The sequence below is a fragment of the Scomber scombrus genome, chromosome 1 (genome assembly GCF_963691925.1).
Source record: "Scomber scombrus chromosome 1, fScoSco1.1, whole genome shotgun sequence".
NCBI lineage: Eukaryota > Metazoa > Chordata > Actinopteri > Scombriformes > Scombridae > Scomber > Scomber scombrus.
Window position 1 is genome coordinate 20,671,420 of NC_084970.1, and position 17,215 is coordinate 20,688,634.

Sequence of the window (17,215 nt, forward strand, 5' to 3'; positions counted from 1 at the left end):
AATGATGAGGTGACCCTTTTGTTAAGACTTGAATCATAGATTGTGCTTAAAATAACACACGAAAAAAGACACGTGCACTCAATACTTTACATCAGTTATTTTACTGTTATATATTACAAATATTTGGGATATTTACATTTAGAAAATAATCTATAATTTTCAGATTTATTCCAACATTTTCCCACAACTGTACAGCTGAATCGCATAATAAACCTACAAACCTGAGACACCAAATTAAATAATTACAGCAGGGACAGGTTCAGAAAGCATGCTACACAGTAGCAATTATGAACAAAGTAGAAAAACATATTGGACCCATAACATCTTTTAAGTCAACGAAAATCTGACTGTACTGTATTTACCACAAAATATACTAAATATACTACCTTGGCAAATCTGGCAATGCAAAATATCCGCCAACTATGGCTGATCCTGTAGGCAAAATAAAATGTTTAACATTTACGATGTGATGTTGACTGCTCATCAGAGGACACAGTGGTGCTCAAAATGAACATGTTCAACCATGCATCGCTCATCTTCTCTGACTCCTGTATCGTATTCTTACACACACTGCAAGCACACGCGCATACGCATGTGCACACAATAGAAGCAACTCCATCCAGTCCGGTGCTCTATTCGCTCCAGTGCTCCTTTCAGCAGACGATCATAAGAAATTGCTAAACAGCACGTTTGTGATGAACCATTTCTGTCCGGTACATTTCTGCAGAGCCAGTTGGTAGCCAAACTCATTGTCACTGCTTGCTACAAGCTCTAGGCATCTCTTTGATTTCCTGTTCTGAATGGATCCTCCCTGAAAAGATAAAAGCAAGCTGGTTAAAATTGTGCTGTGCTCCAGAAGAACAATTTATGTGCACAATATAACTTGTCTCCTTTAAACCCACACTGCTGTGAATGGATATGGATGTGAGCTGTTGCGCCCTGAGCTTTGGGTGTTTTGGCTGATTCACGCTATCATCTTCATTGCGCCCACCAGATAACATCAACATGGTTTCAAGGCAAAAACAACAATACAATTGCCAGTGAAATAATTTTGAGAGAATACACTGGGTGAAAAAATTGACGCAAAAGCAAGGGAGTCGCCTGTCCTGGGTATTTAGGGCTTTAGCACTGATTAATTCACCACTTTGAGTCACTAAAGAAGATGGCAGTGTTGTAATTTTGTATCTTCAGCAAATGACACAGAGGGAAGAACAATAAGAAAGGGTTTACAGGAAAATATTCATGCTTGTTGGCTGACAGGTCTCTGTGAATTCTTCAATTGATAGGGTTACTATGCCAAACACTAGCTCACACAGTCAGTCAGTGTGAGGAAAAAGTGGATATATGAAGATGTCTTACTGATAAAAGGGTTAAAGCTTAAGCAGTGGCACAAACATCCTCTCATGTGGAGCCAAGAAAAAAAAAAGTGTGTAAATGTCAAAAGGTTTTATATATATCAGTCTGGTATTCCTACAAATGGTTATAACACCTCAAGCAAGCAACCAAATAATAAAAAATTACACAAGCCACTGTGAGTAGTTGGATGTTTTCAACTCTCATTTGTGAAATGGGTTTTGAGGATTTTCCATCCCTAGTAATAATGGTAGTAGGTGTCTGATATGATGCCCACTTTGGTTTTAGACATTTGAGTGACTGTACAATAGGTATATATCTGTATAATATTCGTGTGTAGATTATATGGTAAATCAAATCCAAACCCTTCCTTCTCAAATTTTCAAATTTTTAAGCAATATGTAGCCCTCACATGCAAGAATAAAATTCATGGAAACCATCTATTTAGAAGTTTTTTTATGGGGAAGAATCCCGACTCACTGCTCAAAACAGGAAAACAAGACACAGAAACATGATGGACAGAGGTGGTAAAGAGCTTGAAACAAAGGCATGAAGGACACAAAGACCTCAAATCACATTTCAGAGCCATTTCAATTCTGTTTAAAGTAAATTAGAAGACAAGAAATAATTGAATTATGAGAGGATGAGAAATATGGAGCCTTGAGGAAACTCATAACCTTTTAGCGCAAAAGGAGGTAAGGTCCAACCATTAACAAACTCTAATGACAGCTGTAGCCAAAATCTGAAAAGAAAGCGCCCATCAGCTCAGAGGAAATATTTCAGGCTGCTCTGATGAAATGAGGCAGGTTTTTCTCATTATAGTGTCAGAACTGACAAAGGGAAAGTGACTGAAGACGAAGCCTTCAACAGTGAGAATAGCTGTTAGGAGAGAGCTCTTTCCAATACTCTGAGAGTCATACAGCGAAAAGTGGGAGGAAAAGACTTTGGATAGATTGTACAGACTGTGGACCAAATTGTTCTTTTTGTATTTCCAGAATAGTCTTGCCTGTTAGTGGGGACATATTTTATAGATAACAGATTGATATGGAAGTGGGCATTTATGGACCATGATGTAGGGATGTCCTGAGCCAATTCATAAGTCCTATGTGCAGAGCAATTAAGGCGCTAAAAATTAAAAGGTATTTTAAAGCCAGACCTGTGTAAAATACTGTGGTTGTTTTTATAGATCCACACTCTGGGTGCACCACCTGTCATCTGAACTGTGAACAAGTGACCTACAGAAATGATAAGATTTCACAACTGAGCAACTCCATCTGCTGAAGAAGGCCACACGATGTGGTTGAAAGCCTCAGAAACAAGTAAGTCGGACCTTCTGTTGAGAACTGTTTTCGATCAAGCTGCTGTTTCCAAGGCTTATAATTGTCCTTCAAGCTCAACTATAACTACTCGTTAATATTGTTGTGTCAATGTAAAATATTTTTTCTTAGGTTGCTGTTGCAGTTACACTATCAATGAAAGAATATCCTGGTGAAACAAAAAAAAAAAAATGTTGTTTGTCGGGTTCCTGATTTTTAAATTGAGTTTTTTTGACACAACAACATTAAGAGCAGAAGTAATAACATTTGAGCTTGAAGGACAATTATTAGCATTAGGAAGAGCAGCTCGATCAAAAACAGTTCTATTTCTCATGGATATAGCTAATTTCTGGCTGTGGTATAGGACGACAACATCACCAATCTTATCCTGCCAACAAAGCTCTGATTGGTCAATTGTCTCTTCAACCTGGAGAAACAGCTGTCAATCAAAACAGACCTTTATGAACTGCTGAACAAATCTGAGATGAAGGTTGTAACCAGGCTGGAGAAAGAACTGCTCTGGGTTTTAAAAATTCTGATAATGTCTTGGTCCTCTAGGATGATCCTAATGGCTGATACATGTATATGTGAGCATACAGTACTGAACAATAGGTATTTGTTATACAAAAATCCCCAACACATACCCACAAACCACATAGGCAAACCAAAATACACAGTCTCACCCACTAAGCATGTGTTTGAATCTTTTCACAGCCTTTATAACACCTGCCAAGACATGTGACTAATCTGTACATGTACACACATATTTCATTTCTTCCACAAATCAAGTCTTATCAGAATCACTATGTTGTGGTTAATGAGAGGCCGTTTCAGTATCTCAAGTAAGTCAAGCAAATGTTTTACTAATCGCTGGGTAGAGATTAAACATATCTTCAGTTAATCAGGCTTTGTGTGGAAAGGTGCAACATTTGAATTAAGATAAAAAAGATTCATATCTCTAATTTGTACAGCGTTGTGTTCACCAAAGTTGTTACTGAGAGCACAACATTAATCTATTTCTGTTTGAGCTTGACACTTTGCACATGTGCAGTCAAAACTGTGTAAATAATTGATGCCATATTTCAGAGACATGATATGCTCTAGCCTTGTTGATCTGTCCCTATCCTACTTACTAAATTATACAAAGTTAACTAAAATAACCACTTACACTTCAGAGTGAGGATATGTGACATATGAGTTCACGCATATGAAACCTTTTCACAGTCAGTGCCCTTTATGCTCTAAAAGCCACATTGACACACTATAGATGGAGTCACCTGCTTAACATGTCTGAAAGAATATTGCACTTGTTATAACAAGCCTCTAACATAAATCACATTTGAGATGTTACACATATTCAGATGGAAGAAGAACAAAAATCTATAATTAACTCTGAAATTACAGCATAGCAGACAACAATATGAGATCTTTTAAACCCAAATCAAGCATGCAGTAAATCCAATCCACCCGCTGTCATGGGACATTTTGTGAGGTGGCTGCGTGTCCTGGTAAAAAACAGTTTCCAGGCACAGAGATGCTAATGAAGAGAGACAATCATTAAGTTTCAATGACTCTTCTTGTTCAAATGAGATGCAGAATTGTGGGGAACTCCAGTCGAACAGTAAATTAAACCACTTGCATGATTAACAGCCACCTCCACAGCTGGCTTTCCTGTCACATTAAATAAATTACTGGAACTGAGGCTGAATATAAACTAAGAGCCCGATATTGACTTTGCATTTTTTTGACCTACAGCTCCCTCTGACCCTGTGTTGTGTATTGTTGTGGGCCGTGTCCTGTGCTGTCACCTGAGTGAAGAGCCAGTGGAGCTTCATGCGTTTGTCTGTGGCATAGCTGCACTCGATGAGGCGTGGTCTGCTGTTCACATCCACCAGGCACTTGTTGTCATCGTCGTCAACGGTGGGACTGAGCAGCCCGATGTGGAGCTGCTGAGTACTGGTGTAGTACACATTCTGCAAGAACAACACATCCTGCTGTGAACACGGTGGCGGCTGTGCTGTATGTTCAGACTGCAGTCGTTGACATTTAGATAACGGCCCTTCCAGCGCTGCATACAATCATACGGGTTATAAATCTATGCAGCTTGCTCTTGGGTTGTCTTAAGGTGGAAAAGAGACATCTATGAGGTTAATTTACATACAATAAATATGCTTATTTATACAGTTTTCGTGACTGAATGGACGACAAAGAAAGACATGACAGTGTACTCCGAATAAGCTAATTATTAATTCAGGAATGGGGAGAAAACCTGAAAAACTGTGCTGTCTCTGATTGAATCCTTACTAATTATTTTTTTCAAGGGCAGTTGTTTGCCCATATTTTTTTTTTAATATCTTTTGTATGCAAAAAGGAAAAGGCTAAGCAGCTTGAGGATGAGAGCAAGAGTTTGTCAATTATATCTACAGTGCTGCTCAGTTTCTTGGTATAACAGTGGGTTTAATTTGATGCATATCATACAGAGTGATAAATCCAGTGATGTACACGATGTTAAAAATAGAAATAGGATGGGAAACTGCTGGAAAGTGCCGTTTTAAACAAACAAAATTAACAATAAAAACGTAAGGGAGGATTACATTAATTGGTTTCCAGAACTGACAGAGATACAAGAAGGGGACAGGGGAGTTTGATTTATATCAGAGTAAAATTGGGTAGAAAGGAGAAGATTAACAGGGACTCCATTCATTTCAGAAAGAGAGCTGGAGAAGGATTGTTTCTGACAAACCCCATCAGCTGTTAAAGCACACTAGACATTTTCTTTTATTGAACAAAAGTCAGGTCCATGTTTGGTTATTCTGCTGCCTATCTTACTTTTACTCTTATCCTTCCTTCCTCTAATCTTACTTGTGTGATGACGCCCAACCTGCCTGCTTCACACCCAATGTTAAATACTCTGACAAGTGTGATTTTTTTTGTTGGTGCTGCTCATTTTTTGAAGAGGCACAGGCTGCCAGGACGTACGTGGCTGTGGTTTTCATTGTTGCAGTGCTTATGTCAATATGTTTTATTCCTGCTTGTGCTGAAGTGCTTTACTGCATGTTTGCTGACAACACGCTCTTGTAAAGTCAGCCATGTGTAAGCTTTGTCCTTTCATGTGCGCCTGTGCAATTTTCTTTCAGTACGTTGATGTGACTAGCTCTCCAAAAGTTAACATCAGTGAAAAGAATCTGCCACTTACACTGCCACACTTTTCAACTGATTACAGCAAGTATTTGTAATTATTTATGTGTATGTACAATCATACAGGCAAAGCAGGGACTAATTTGACTTGATGATATAACACTAAAACCAAAATAGAGCAGGCTAAATTCGTCTTTCAGAGGAAATCCCTAATCTCATTAGAAATGAGGTGCTACTCCCAATCCTTTATTTGTAGCCTTGATTTATCAAAGATTTAGAGCATATAGCAATTTATAATTAGCAAGTTTTTAAGTTATCTGGGCCTCAGAAAAGGCTGTACACATTGACAAATGAGTTTGTTACCCTAACCCAAAGAAAACACAAGATATCTAACTAAAACATTTTCCTCAACAACTTTTAATTTGCACAGTGGTATAAATATCAATACTGGGGTAATGAGTGTGAAATAGGTCCAATAGATTCACTTGCATTGTGAAGGATAATGTGAGATCAAGCTCTACTCTATAAGACACGTTTACAACTGTCACAGCAAGGTTAAGCAATCTCTGAAAACAATCTGCACAGACATAATAGGATGACAGGATCGATAGGAGCTGGGGAGGCTGGAGAAGCCAAATTATAATCAAGCTGTGGTAACATTTGAGGATATTTAAACTTCCTGTTATTTAGGCTGAGATATATTCTGAATAAGCAGTCCAAACATACACTTTTAAAAGCATTACTGAAATTACTGATTAAAGTGACACAAAAAAATTTAGTTTTTTTTTTCTTTTAAATGTCTGTGTGAATGAGATAACTGAAAAATAAAAGTAAAGCCTTTTTCTAAGTATGACATCAAACCAAAGAAAGCTGGAGACAGAAACAGTATGAAATGTATATGTTTTAATATAGTATTTATTTAACTTTTATTTTCTTGTTTTATTTAATTTATTTTATGAATGATGCACTGACTGGTGAGCACTTTTAAATTTCGTTGTACTGGTGACAATGACAATAAAGATCTATCTATCTATCTATCTATCTATCTATCTATCTATCTATCTATCTATCTATCTATCTATCTATCTATCTATCTATCTATCTATCTATCTATCTATCTATCTATCTATCTATCTATCTATCTATCTATCTATCTATCTATCTATCTATCTATCTATCTATCTATCTATCTATCTTACATTATGTTTCATCAATAATTTTATTCTGAGCTGGATTCAGTGAGGACAAGTCACCTCTAAATGGAGGCGTATGAAAAATGGTGATGTATTTAAAAACACAGAGGACTGCTGCTGTAAAGGGAAAAACAGAAAACCTGATCCTGTTTTATGAGTTTAAGTTACTTAATTTTATCCAATCTGAAAGCTCAGGAAAGATTAGTTATTTTTCTTCACAATCAAACAGGTTTTATTGAATAAGAAAAATCCAAGATGGAAGAGAGAGAGAGAGAGCTCAAGGGTGCTCTAACCTGAGGTGTCATCCCATGACAAAGGTACAGGATGGGGACATTGTCATTGTCAGGCCCCTGGTCCAGACACAGATCATTCTTCAGAGAATTTTTAAACTGATAAAGAAAAACATACATGGTCACAAACAAACACAAAGACATACAATATATGTATTGTGTATGATAACAATCCCAGGAACAGAAGAAAAGTTTCTTTTGGGCCTGTCTGTGTAGGTACAGGAGAACACACACACACACACACACACACACACACACACACACACACACACACACACACACACACACACACACACACACACACACACACACACACACACACACACACACACACACACACACACACAGGTATACGGATGTCAAGGAAACATTTGACAGGACTATTAACGTAGTCTTCTTACCGTCAGCTATGAGAGAAAATGGACAGTAGAAATGAACAACTTTTTTTTCTTCTCAGATACAGATTGCATCAAAGTGGATAAACTATTCTCCACTTACTCCTTCTGTTAAGTCGTAAATTTGAGAGAAGCCCACGTGTCCCTTTCCTCCTCTCTTTTTCTTTTAAAACACAATGACTGTCTGAATTGGTCATAAATGCCACTAAAAATGTGTAAAGATTTGTGTCTGGACTTATCTAACCAGTGTTAAATTCTGATATGTTTAGAACAGTTTAGTTTATTATGAAGATTCAAACATATTGCATTTGATACTATTTGATATAAGTGTATTATGTGTAGGTGTATCATTTAGCTATAGTTAGACTGTTAGGATAATCCATTTAATTATATACAGATTAGGAAATTAAGATTGATTCAGAATTGTATTTGGTTAATAATTATTACAATTTCTAGGTGTTAAAACATTAAAGGCTGCAAAGATGCCTCAGTCACAAGCCAAGCCCACACCATTATATATTATTTTATTTATTTATGTAGTTATATTATTTTTTTAATCTCCTGTATTTGTCATGTAGTTAAAATTAAAGACTCTTCTGATTAGTTTAAAGCCCCAAGCATCTGCAAAGAGACTGGGACACCTCCCTGCTGTGTGTGTCCACTACGTGGCCTCAGCTAGTCTGAGACTGGATTCATCCTCCTGAGAAGCAGTGAACCGAAGTGCTTCACTGAACCTGCTGCAGCCTGCCCATCTGGGTGTTACTCTGACATCTTCTATTTCGCCTAGCTCGGCACTTTCTGAAAAGTTCACCTCATCATCAGCCCTTCATCGCCACGGAAACAGTAGGAAAACCATCCACCATGCTTTTGTCTCAGAGGTGATGCAAGGAGCTATCCAAAATAACATTTTTATTGGATGTACTTAGAGTTAATCTGCCCTTTTTGCATTTTGACTCATTTTTGATAACATTAATTTATTAATTAATTCTTTGTTGGCAATAACTTGTTAATTTAATTTACTCATTCATTTATGCATCCATTCATTAATTCAGTCAAATTGTATATATGTACATATGCTTAGTGTTTCCTAATTCATTCCTATTCCGTAGTAGTTTAATAAATACCTTGATTTATTGCCCAGTTATTGTATTTATATTCCTTTATATCAGAGGTTTGGTGATTCCTGTATCCTAATTAATTAATTAAATGAGGTAGTTCCCCTATTAACTTTACGAGTGAGTAATATTAATTTCAAGTATAGTGTTATTGCTAGGATTGTGTGGGAGTAAAGTCGATAATATGACAGTGTTTACAGGCACAGACTAACCAAGATATTGGTGAAAGTGGGAGTCAGACTAAAGTTGTTAACATGAACTTTTGATACACTGGGAGTCTGTCAGTATTTATCTTACTATGAAGAATGTTTTTTAACTTTCAGAACGCACACACAGCGAGATGCAGATCAATGTGAACTTCAAAGCAAATTCATTAAAATTAAAACATGATGCACAGCTCTTCTCCAGTACACCATATTTTATGCATCTAACCAAATGTAATGATGAAGACATAAAGAAAAATGTATACTGGATCACATTTATTCTCACAAAGCCACAGAGCAGATTTTTTAAAAAGAAAAAATCTGTGATGGGATGTTAGTAGTTTGACATTTTGGGAAATACACTTATTTCTAACAGAGTTAGAGGAGAAGATTGATGCCACTTGAGTATATTTTCCTTAAGAAAATCCACTACTAACACCTCTAAAGCTCACTATTTAACAAGTCATCCATACAAATCAGTGTAAAAATGTCAATTCATGGTATTACGGGCAGTTAGGTGCTGTTTCTTGGCACTGAGCAGTTGCAACCATTCAAGACACATAACCCTCTCTGACAGATTTTGTTACCTTCGGACAAACGTAACAAAATCTGAGCTAAATAAGCTAAGCTACATTTTTATCAGACAGATATCAGAGTGGTATCAACCTTCTTATTTAACCCTCCACCAAAATGTGTGTTTCATGAAGACACATAGACCTTGTCATCTTGCAGTTGCTGTGTCACCTGTCTGATGCTCACCAGCTAACCTGGAAAATCTGAGGACCACGGTGTGCTCCCAGGTTATTTAACGGTGCCTTCCATCTGAATTGGGAAGTTGGAATTTCAGCTGAAGTTGGATATCTGACTTGGAAAACAACTTGACCTCCAAATCCATGATGGCTACTCCACACATCAACAGTGTGAAAGGTGTAGTAATATACTGTTTATGAGCACTTCTGTGTTATTTGTGTCTCATTAAATCAGTCGTACAAACAGTACTGACCAATTTTCATCTGTGGACATGTTGCTACACTGTTTGTATGCACAAAACACTGCGTAATGCATTGTTATCAACTGGTATTGCTAACACTGGCAACACTCACTATGGTAGTTTTTTTGTTGTTGATGGTTTTCTGACTTGTTATAGCCTACTGGAACGTGGTCAACTTGGCTGTGATGTCATTACCAGCTCCAACTTCTGTGGTACATGGAGCGCAGCATTAATCCTGGCTGTACCACAGTTCTCACTCTCTGGCTGACAGTGTACTCTGCTGCAGCTTTGCTCCTCTCCTATTTTATTTGACTATGTTGGTTTAGTTCTTTACCTTACTTTCATGCACCTTTCAACACACACACACACACACACACACACACACACACACACACACACACACACACACACACACACACACACACACACACACACACACACACACACACACACACACACACACACACACACACACACACACACACACACACACACACACACACACACACACACACACACACACACACAGATCAGCCAGTTGCCACAATATATTTCCACATGTACGTTTGATAAAATGAATAAAGCATGGTGTACTGGAGAAGAGTTGTGCAGCATATTTGAAGTTTGATGGACTATGAATACTGGTAACAGATAATTCCTGATCATGTGTGGTACCCACAGATAAAATAAGCTACTGCCAAAACACAGTAGGGATACTGCATTTGCCTCCTACTCTCTTCAACTCAGGATTGCATTATTTCTACTACGGGGGAAAGAAACTATTAACCAAACATTAAGCCCAGCTTGCTGCTTTGCTTGCTGTTAATATGAAAATGTATCCACAAGACAGTGTGAGCTTGAGCAAAGGTGAAAAGAGAAAGATGTTTATGTGCTGCGGTAATCATCTAATACTGACATCAGTCAGGTGTCCTCACAGGGATTCCCATAAAGAGAATATAAATATAGATAATATTCACAGAAATTACAGGAGGAAATAGATTTAAACAGGTTGAATCATCTAAAATGTGAATCAAACACCAGACCTCCTTAAATTCATTTTTGGTTTATAAAAATGCTAATTCAATGCCTTACGCTTGATGAACATGACTCAGACTCAGTGGGTTATTCATGCGCGTCATGAAAAAAGGTCTGCCTGATTGCGAGATACAAACGTCACCATGGGGATGGTGGTTTTGTGTCAGGAGCAAGTTAGGTAAAGATCTGAGATCAGAAGAACACAGTTAGGAATGAATCAGCTCCCCATTGGCTCAGGAGATGTCTACTTCTATCTGATAATCAGTAAATCCACGGGCAGCACTCAATGTGCTCCTCTGCACCAATTTAAGTCTACTAGATTTCAAGTGCAGTAGAGTGAAAACTACTCATGTGCCACACTTAGTGACACCTGTTGGGGACCTCATTGGCTTAAATAATTTAGCCTGGCCTTTTCTTTTTTTTTTGCCTTTGTGATGATTTTCTCTCATTTGATGACTTCTCAAACCACCACGCCTGCGTGGCCCATCAAATGCATATAGCAAATATGACAAATACGGAATAATGAGGTCGACTAAATCAAAGAAATGAATGTAACTACGTTGGACTATTTTCTCACTACATCCATCCACCATCTGTCAGTTTGTACACAACACTGAAAGCCGAGCCACAACACTGCAGTCTTTGTGTCACTGTGTATTAGGGTGCATCACAGTGATGCGAAGTGGGAGGACCGTGGAAATGAAGCTAGAAATGGGCAAATACAAACACTGCCAGCATGCACTGTTGGCTGTCAGTTTTTTCTGGCTTCTCTCACTAATACAATTCAACTGGAAAGCCCTCTAGCAGGATATGCAGAATCTATATTTAAAGTAAGCTTCATTTATATACATTTATATATGTGCATATTCTTTTTCAGTGAATTTGAAGGAAAAGTCAAAGTTGCAGTAGCAAACTTTGTGAAATGTTTGTGCTACTGACTGCAGCCATCCGGATCTCAGCACAAGGGATTACAACGATTTGCTCAGGCATGCTTCAGCCTTGTTTTGGCTTTTGCAAACACCAAATTTAATTTGGGATAAGGAGAGGGCTTACTACTCCGTATGCGATGGTGTCGCTGTACATCCTCATCTCAGGGTAGATGTTGACCAGGTACCACCGGAAAGTTTTACACTGCAGCCTTTTCCTCAGAGCCTTCCTTTCAGAGATATCACCAATATCAATCCCTGAGTCCTGGGTTCAAGCAAACGACCACACATACACACAGGCAGAAAAAAACACACAGAAGCACACAAAGCATAAAATTGATTAACTGTGGTTTGTGGAGAAGCAAATCAGATATCAGCCATTGAGCGGCATTGTGCAACCATTTGTCATGTATTTGAATAGCCTCTGTGGGGTTTTTGATTTTTACTGTTCTGACTTGAAAACCATCTATTTTCCAGACATTCACATCAGGGCCAGTCTCCTGTGACAATCTGCCCAGAGTTGTCCACTGTATCTTGCATAACATCACCGATGCCTGACTTTATATAATAACTCAAAAGCTGGAGTGAAAACTGCAAGGGGTGTAAATGTTGCTGACGTGGCTCTCTGCCCAAAAACATCTAAAAGTGAACTCAGATGAGCGCAGACTCCCATGAAGACGGGCACAGTGTTGATTTTTACATTCTCAGAGGTAAATTAACACTGACATTTTTGCTGTGTGGTTAATTCATGGGGCTAAATCTGGGGCTAAATTTCATGCTTCTTGAGTACAGACTCTGTTAAACGGCTCATTATTGACTGAATGAATTGCCTGCAGATGTTCATCTATTCATAACGTGGATTTACATATTCAAACAAATTATGCAGGAGAAGAAAAAAAAATCAGTGAACAAACATTTGAGTTAGCCTTTAAGGGATGCTGCATTTAATATAAGGCAACATAGTACAAATATGTATTCTATTTTATATCAAATCCAGTTAAATATTAAATAAAAACCTGTATGTGCTGAACAACGGTGAAGACATAACTCAGTGTGACTACACGTTTTGTGTCAAGTAGATGTACTGAGACACTGCGAACTATGAGACATCGTGTGAGTAAGAGTCGGCATCTGTATGTCTTTATTCAACATCTAAAATGATACAATACAGACTCAAATAAAGAGATTCAAAGGAATACATTGATTGCATTTGTGCTAAAAAATGAATTATGTACATCTTCTTTCTGTTTTATTATTGATGTGGCTTCAATGTCACAGCTGTAATCACATTATTCTCTTTATTTCATCATTAAAATTCCATTGCTGTCCTTTATATTGAGATTTCTAACCGCTGATGTCACTGTTTAGACCGTTATATTAAATCATATGAAACATTTATTCATAGTGTGGCACATATTTAATTTAGGCCATTCTGTAAGTGACAAGAAATCATTCTTGAGCCTGCTGGAGGTGTCAGGGGCCTGATTCAACTGAACATCTGTGATGGGAGGAGTACAGCATATTACAGATCACACTCAACCCTCTCACACATAGATTAGACACCAGTTGAGTAGAGCTGCTTACTGGTCTAGTAGATTTATAACGGCATAGTTTGGTATCTTCTGTATTCATATTTCTGCATCATTTGGTCACATCCGACTTGGACTTCTGTATGAATGCTCCCTTTGCAGGGCTGCAATATCAAAGCCTGTGTATGGGTTTAAAAGTACTAAAAAATAAAAAAACAACCCTGGCCCGGCTGGAAGTCAAGCTTTGGCATATTGTGAATGGTTGCCATGGTACTTGTTTTAGGGATGTTACAGATAATCAATATTGCAATATACTATAATTTGTGACATGTTATTAATACAACGCAACCTTCAGTATACTGTAATATTCTCATTTATGATATTGAGGTTTTTCCTTCTTTTTCAGCACACATTGAAGTCTGAACTGTTATGATTTCTGTCAGTTCAGCCTTTTGCTAGTTTATAGTTGACATCCTACGTTGAAAAATGGGACAAATGTACTTACATCAAAAAGGCTCAAAATCTGTGCAGCTTCGCATATACTGTTTAATCTCATCTGTCTATAAAACTGTGACACAGAAAACACTTCAAAATGGAAGAAATCATATGATGGATTGCTGCTTTGTCAATCCAGGGCTATAATTTTCCCTTTGGTTAAAGTTTTTACATCTTTTCATCACATAAAATCCCTAAAATGAACAGATCAATTTAATAAACTGATTTGTATTCCGATTTTTTGTCCCCCTCGTCCAGACCAGTAAATGACCTCAGAATACTCTCATTAATACAGAGTACATAAAAATAACAGTGCTACATAACCACAAATCTGCTCTTGGTTTCCTCTCTGCATTTTCCACTGTAATCTATCTAAAAAAGGCAAAAATTCATAAATATAATCTTCAAAAAATGGTGAATGCAAATGAGCTGCTGATTGTGCAACACTGTCACTCAGAGTAATAAAATGAGTGCTTAGTGTAAGTGGTATTTTTCTAATCTAATTTTCACACAGTTCTTTACTCTGTCCCTGTATATACCACTGTTATCATCAATACAATATTTTGCTAGTTAATCACATAGAATCATCTACACTGTGAATCGCAGTTCACCAACTGTTCAAAATCATCATGGCGATGATCACTCACCTCCACAGGAATGTTCCAGGCCATGTAGACGTGGCTTTTAAACTCATCCATCCAAACTTCTGCCACTCTGAGGGCGTTCCGCCGCACATGAGACGTTAAATCCTCTGTGTAGGGTTTATGAGCACGCTCGATGTGGGCGATGCGAGCACAAGGCAGGACCTCAACACTGCCGCCGCACTGCCACACCTGGTTTAACACATCAAAAATAGAGAGCAAGAAAAAAATGTATTCATCAACAGTGAACCTGCTTTGCCTCAGTGTTCAGTTACAAATGTTAATGTTAAAAGTCACAACACACACATATACTGTAGCCTTGAAGATGCTCAGTTGAATCTGCACTGAAGGCTGAACTGATGTTGATGTTCATGTTAGCTTTGAGATGTGCCTTCTGTGCTGCATTGAAGCCCCTAAATGTGACTGGTTTTGGTTAAGCCTGACTCCCAAACACATTTTTGCAGAGACGTTTCATTAACTTGTTGAAAAATGTTAGTTTCTGTGCACAGAGCTGTGACCCTTCAGTCTTTTCCACTGCAGGAGCTATTATGATGAGTTCTATTCTGATGCAAACCCCAAATTTAAACTAACGTTCAGTGAGGTGAGAGAGCAGCTGAGGAGTCTCCACACAGCAAGTGCAGTGGGCCATGATGCCATCATTTCTAGGCTGCTTAAAGCATATGCTGGCCAACAAGCAGAGCTCTTCATCACCTCTGCACCCTTCTGAATCCTACTGAATCCTTGACTGTTGATGACTAAAAGCCAGTGGCACTAACTCCTCACATAATGAAGACCTCTGGGAGGCTTAGTTCCCTGGTGTGTGGATCTTTGCATCTTATTCTGATTGTGACACTTCTATCCAGCTATAAGTGACGGTGCAAATATCAAATATCAGTGTAATTATTATTCAAATGTCGGTACAAAGATTTTTATAGTTTTTATTTTTTCCATTTTTAAATTTGTTCCATTGAACTCTACAGGCACTTTCACTGTGGTTTTACATCTTTAATCACATAAATATATGCCTTTGTCATACTTGCCTCCACAGACTTCTAATCAATATGTGAAGCATTTAAATGGATGCCGGTGGTTATTGATGTAATGTGTTCCTGCATCCTTTTACAGCTTAATTTCCCCATATAAGTGATTAACATTTGAATTAATTTGGTCATTAAAAATGCATTAATAAATCAAAAAGGATCTGATTTTCACAAAAAACTTATGACGATATGAGAATCAAAGCTCGGAGGGAAATGAATTAGGCTGTACAATGTTACTGATTAGCATCTAAGAATTTGAATGGTATCACAAAGCAATTAACTGACTGCACAGAAGAAATTAAGTCATACTCTTCTGTTTACATGCTTACATTTTTGTGGGGTCATCAAAAGAGATGTCACTACCAGAGACTGTGGAGGATGCTCAGATATCACTTAAATGTGCTGTGCTTAGCATTAGTCGAGGACACCCAGTCTTTCAGTATGAATACGGTTTAAATGTCATACTGAGCTGTTATATCAGTACCCAGCAGCATAGCAGACATCCCTCTTATGGCATTTCCATCAAAACACTGTTGCCAAAGAACATATGCAGCATTTGGAGATGAATGTCATCAAGGTTGAATTACAAACATAAAACTGTAGATGTGATTGGGACATTTACGATGATACAATTTTGGCATTGAGAATAAAATTTGGCTTTGAAAACAAAACCTGAGCATAAAAAGGAAACAACAGCATTGAAACAATGGAAAAAGTTGTATTGTCACTGAAACAATTTCCACTGATAACTAAAACCAGGGCATTAAAAAATGACAATCTCAGTATCAAATTTTATTTAGATAGTTTTTGCATTATGATCTTCTTTTTTTATGCTGTCAGTTTTGGTGAGATTTCACTGGGAGGCAGATGATTAAAATATCTATTGATGATAAGATTTGGAACTATCTGCTCCAAAATGGAGCATCCAGTGTATCATTGCTGTGTGAACTGATATTCTAAATAAATCTGAATTAAAGACTTGTGTGGTATTTAAATTCAAAAGCCTCAAAAGAAACTCGTCAGTCACAGCACGATAGTGTCTTGGCTTTGGACTGAAACTGCAGATTACCAACTGATATTCTTATTCGTGTGCAGTTTCCAAAAGCAAATCTATCAAATCTAACTTTAGCCTGGAACAATATTTTACAGCAATAACACCAAGGAAGCCAAAAGTCCAACCAAGTGGAAATTTGCCATTAGAGCAATGATTAGTTGAGTAATCAGTTAGATGGTTAACAACAAAACCCTAACCCATTTTTACGATTGAATATTATTGCTATAATTACACCCATCTTGATAATTGATTAATTGTTTTGAGTCATAGTTAAAGACATTAATAAAACTATCTGCTTTCAGCTACTAAATGTGAATATTTTCTTTCTGTTTTAGTTCTCTATGATAGTCTTTGGGTTGTGGACTGTTGTTCAGGACACAACGAGACATTTTAGGATGCTTCATTATATTTCTCCAAACCCAACTGAACGGATGTCTGAGGATTTGAAAACATGTGCAGTTACACACACTAATAGAACGATTGTGCCAGCACTTTCTAAAA

General features: G+C 37.6%; 1 protein-coding gene across 1 annotated transcript in view; it reads right to left on the reverse strand.

Annotated features, from left to right (window-relative positions):
* Window positions 1-664: 664 nt before the first annotated feature.
* The window catches only part of galnt18b (UDP-N-acetyl-alpha-D-galactosamine:polypeptide N-acetylgalactosaminyltransferase 18b), a 96,746-nt gene continuing 80,195 nt past the window's right edge, over window positions 665-17,215 (reverse strand). The window contains exons 7-11 of the mRNA XM_062422943.1: window positions 14,627-14,812; window positions 12,083-12,220; window positions 7,294-7,389; window positions 4,478-4,642; window positions 665-811 (exon numbers count right to left, since the gene is read on the reverse strand). Coding sequence (XP_062278927.1) covers window positions 665-811; window positions 4,478-4,642; window positions 7,294-7,389; window positions 12,083-12,220; window positions 14,627-14,812 — 732 coding nt within the window. The remainder of the gene's footprint in view (window positions 812-4,477; window positions 4,643-7,293; window positions 7,390-12,082; window positions 12,221-14,626; window positions 14,813-17,215) is intronic.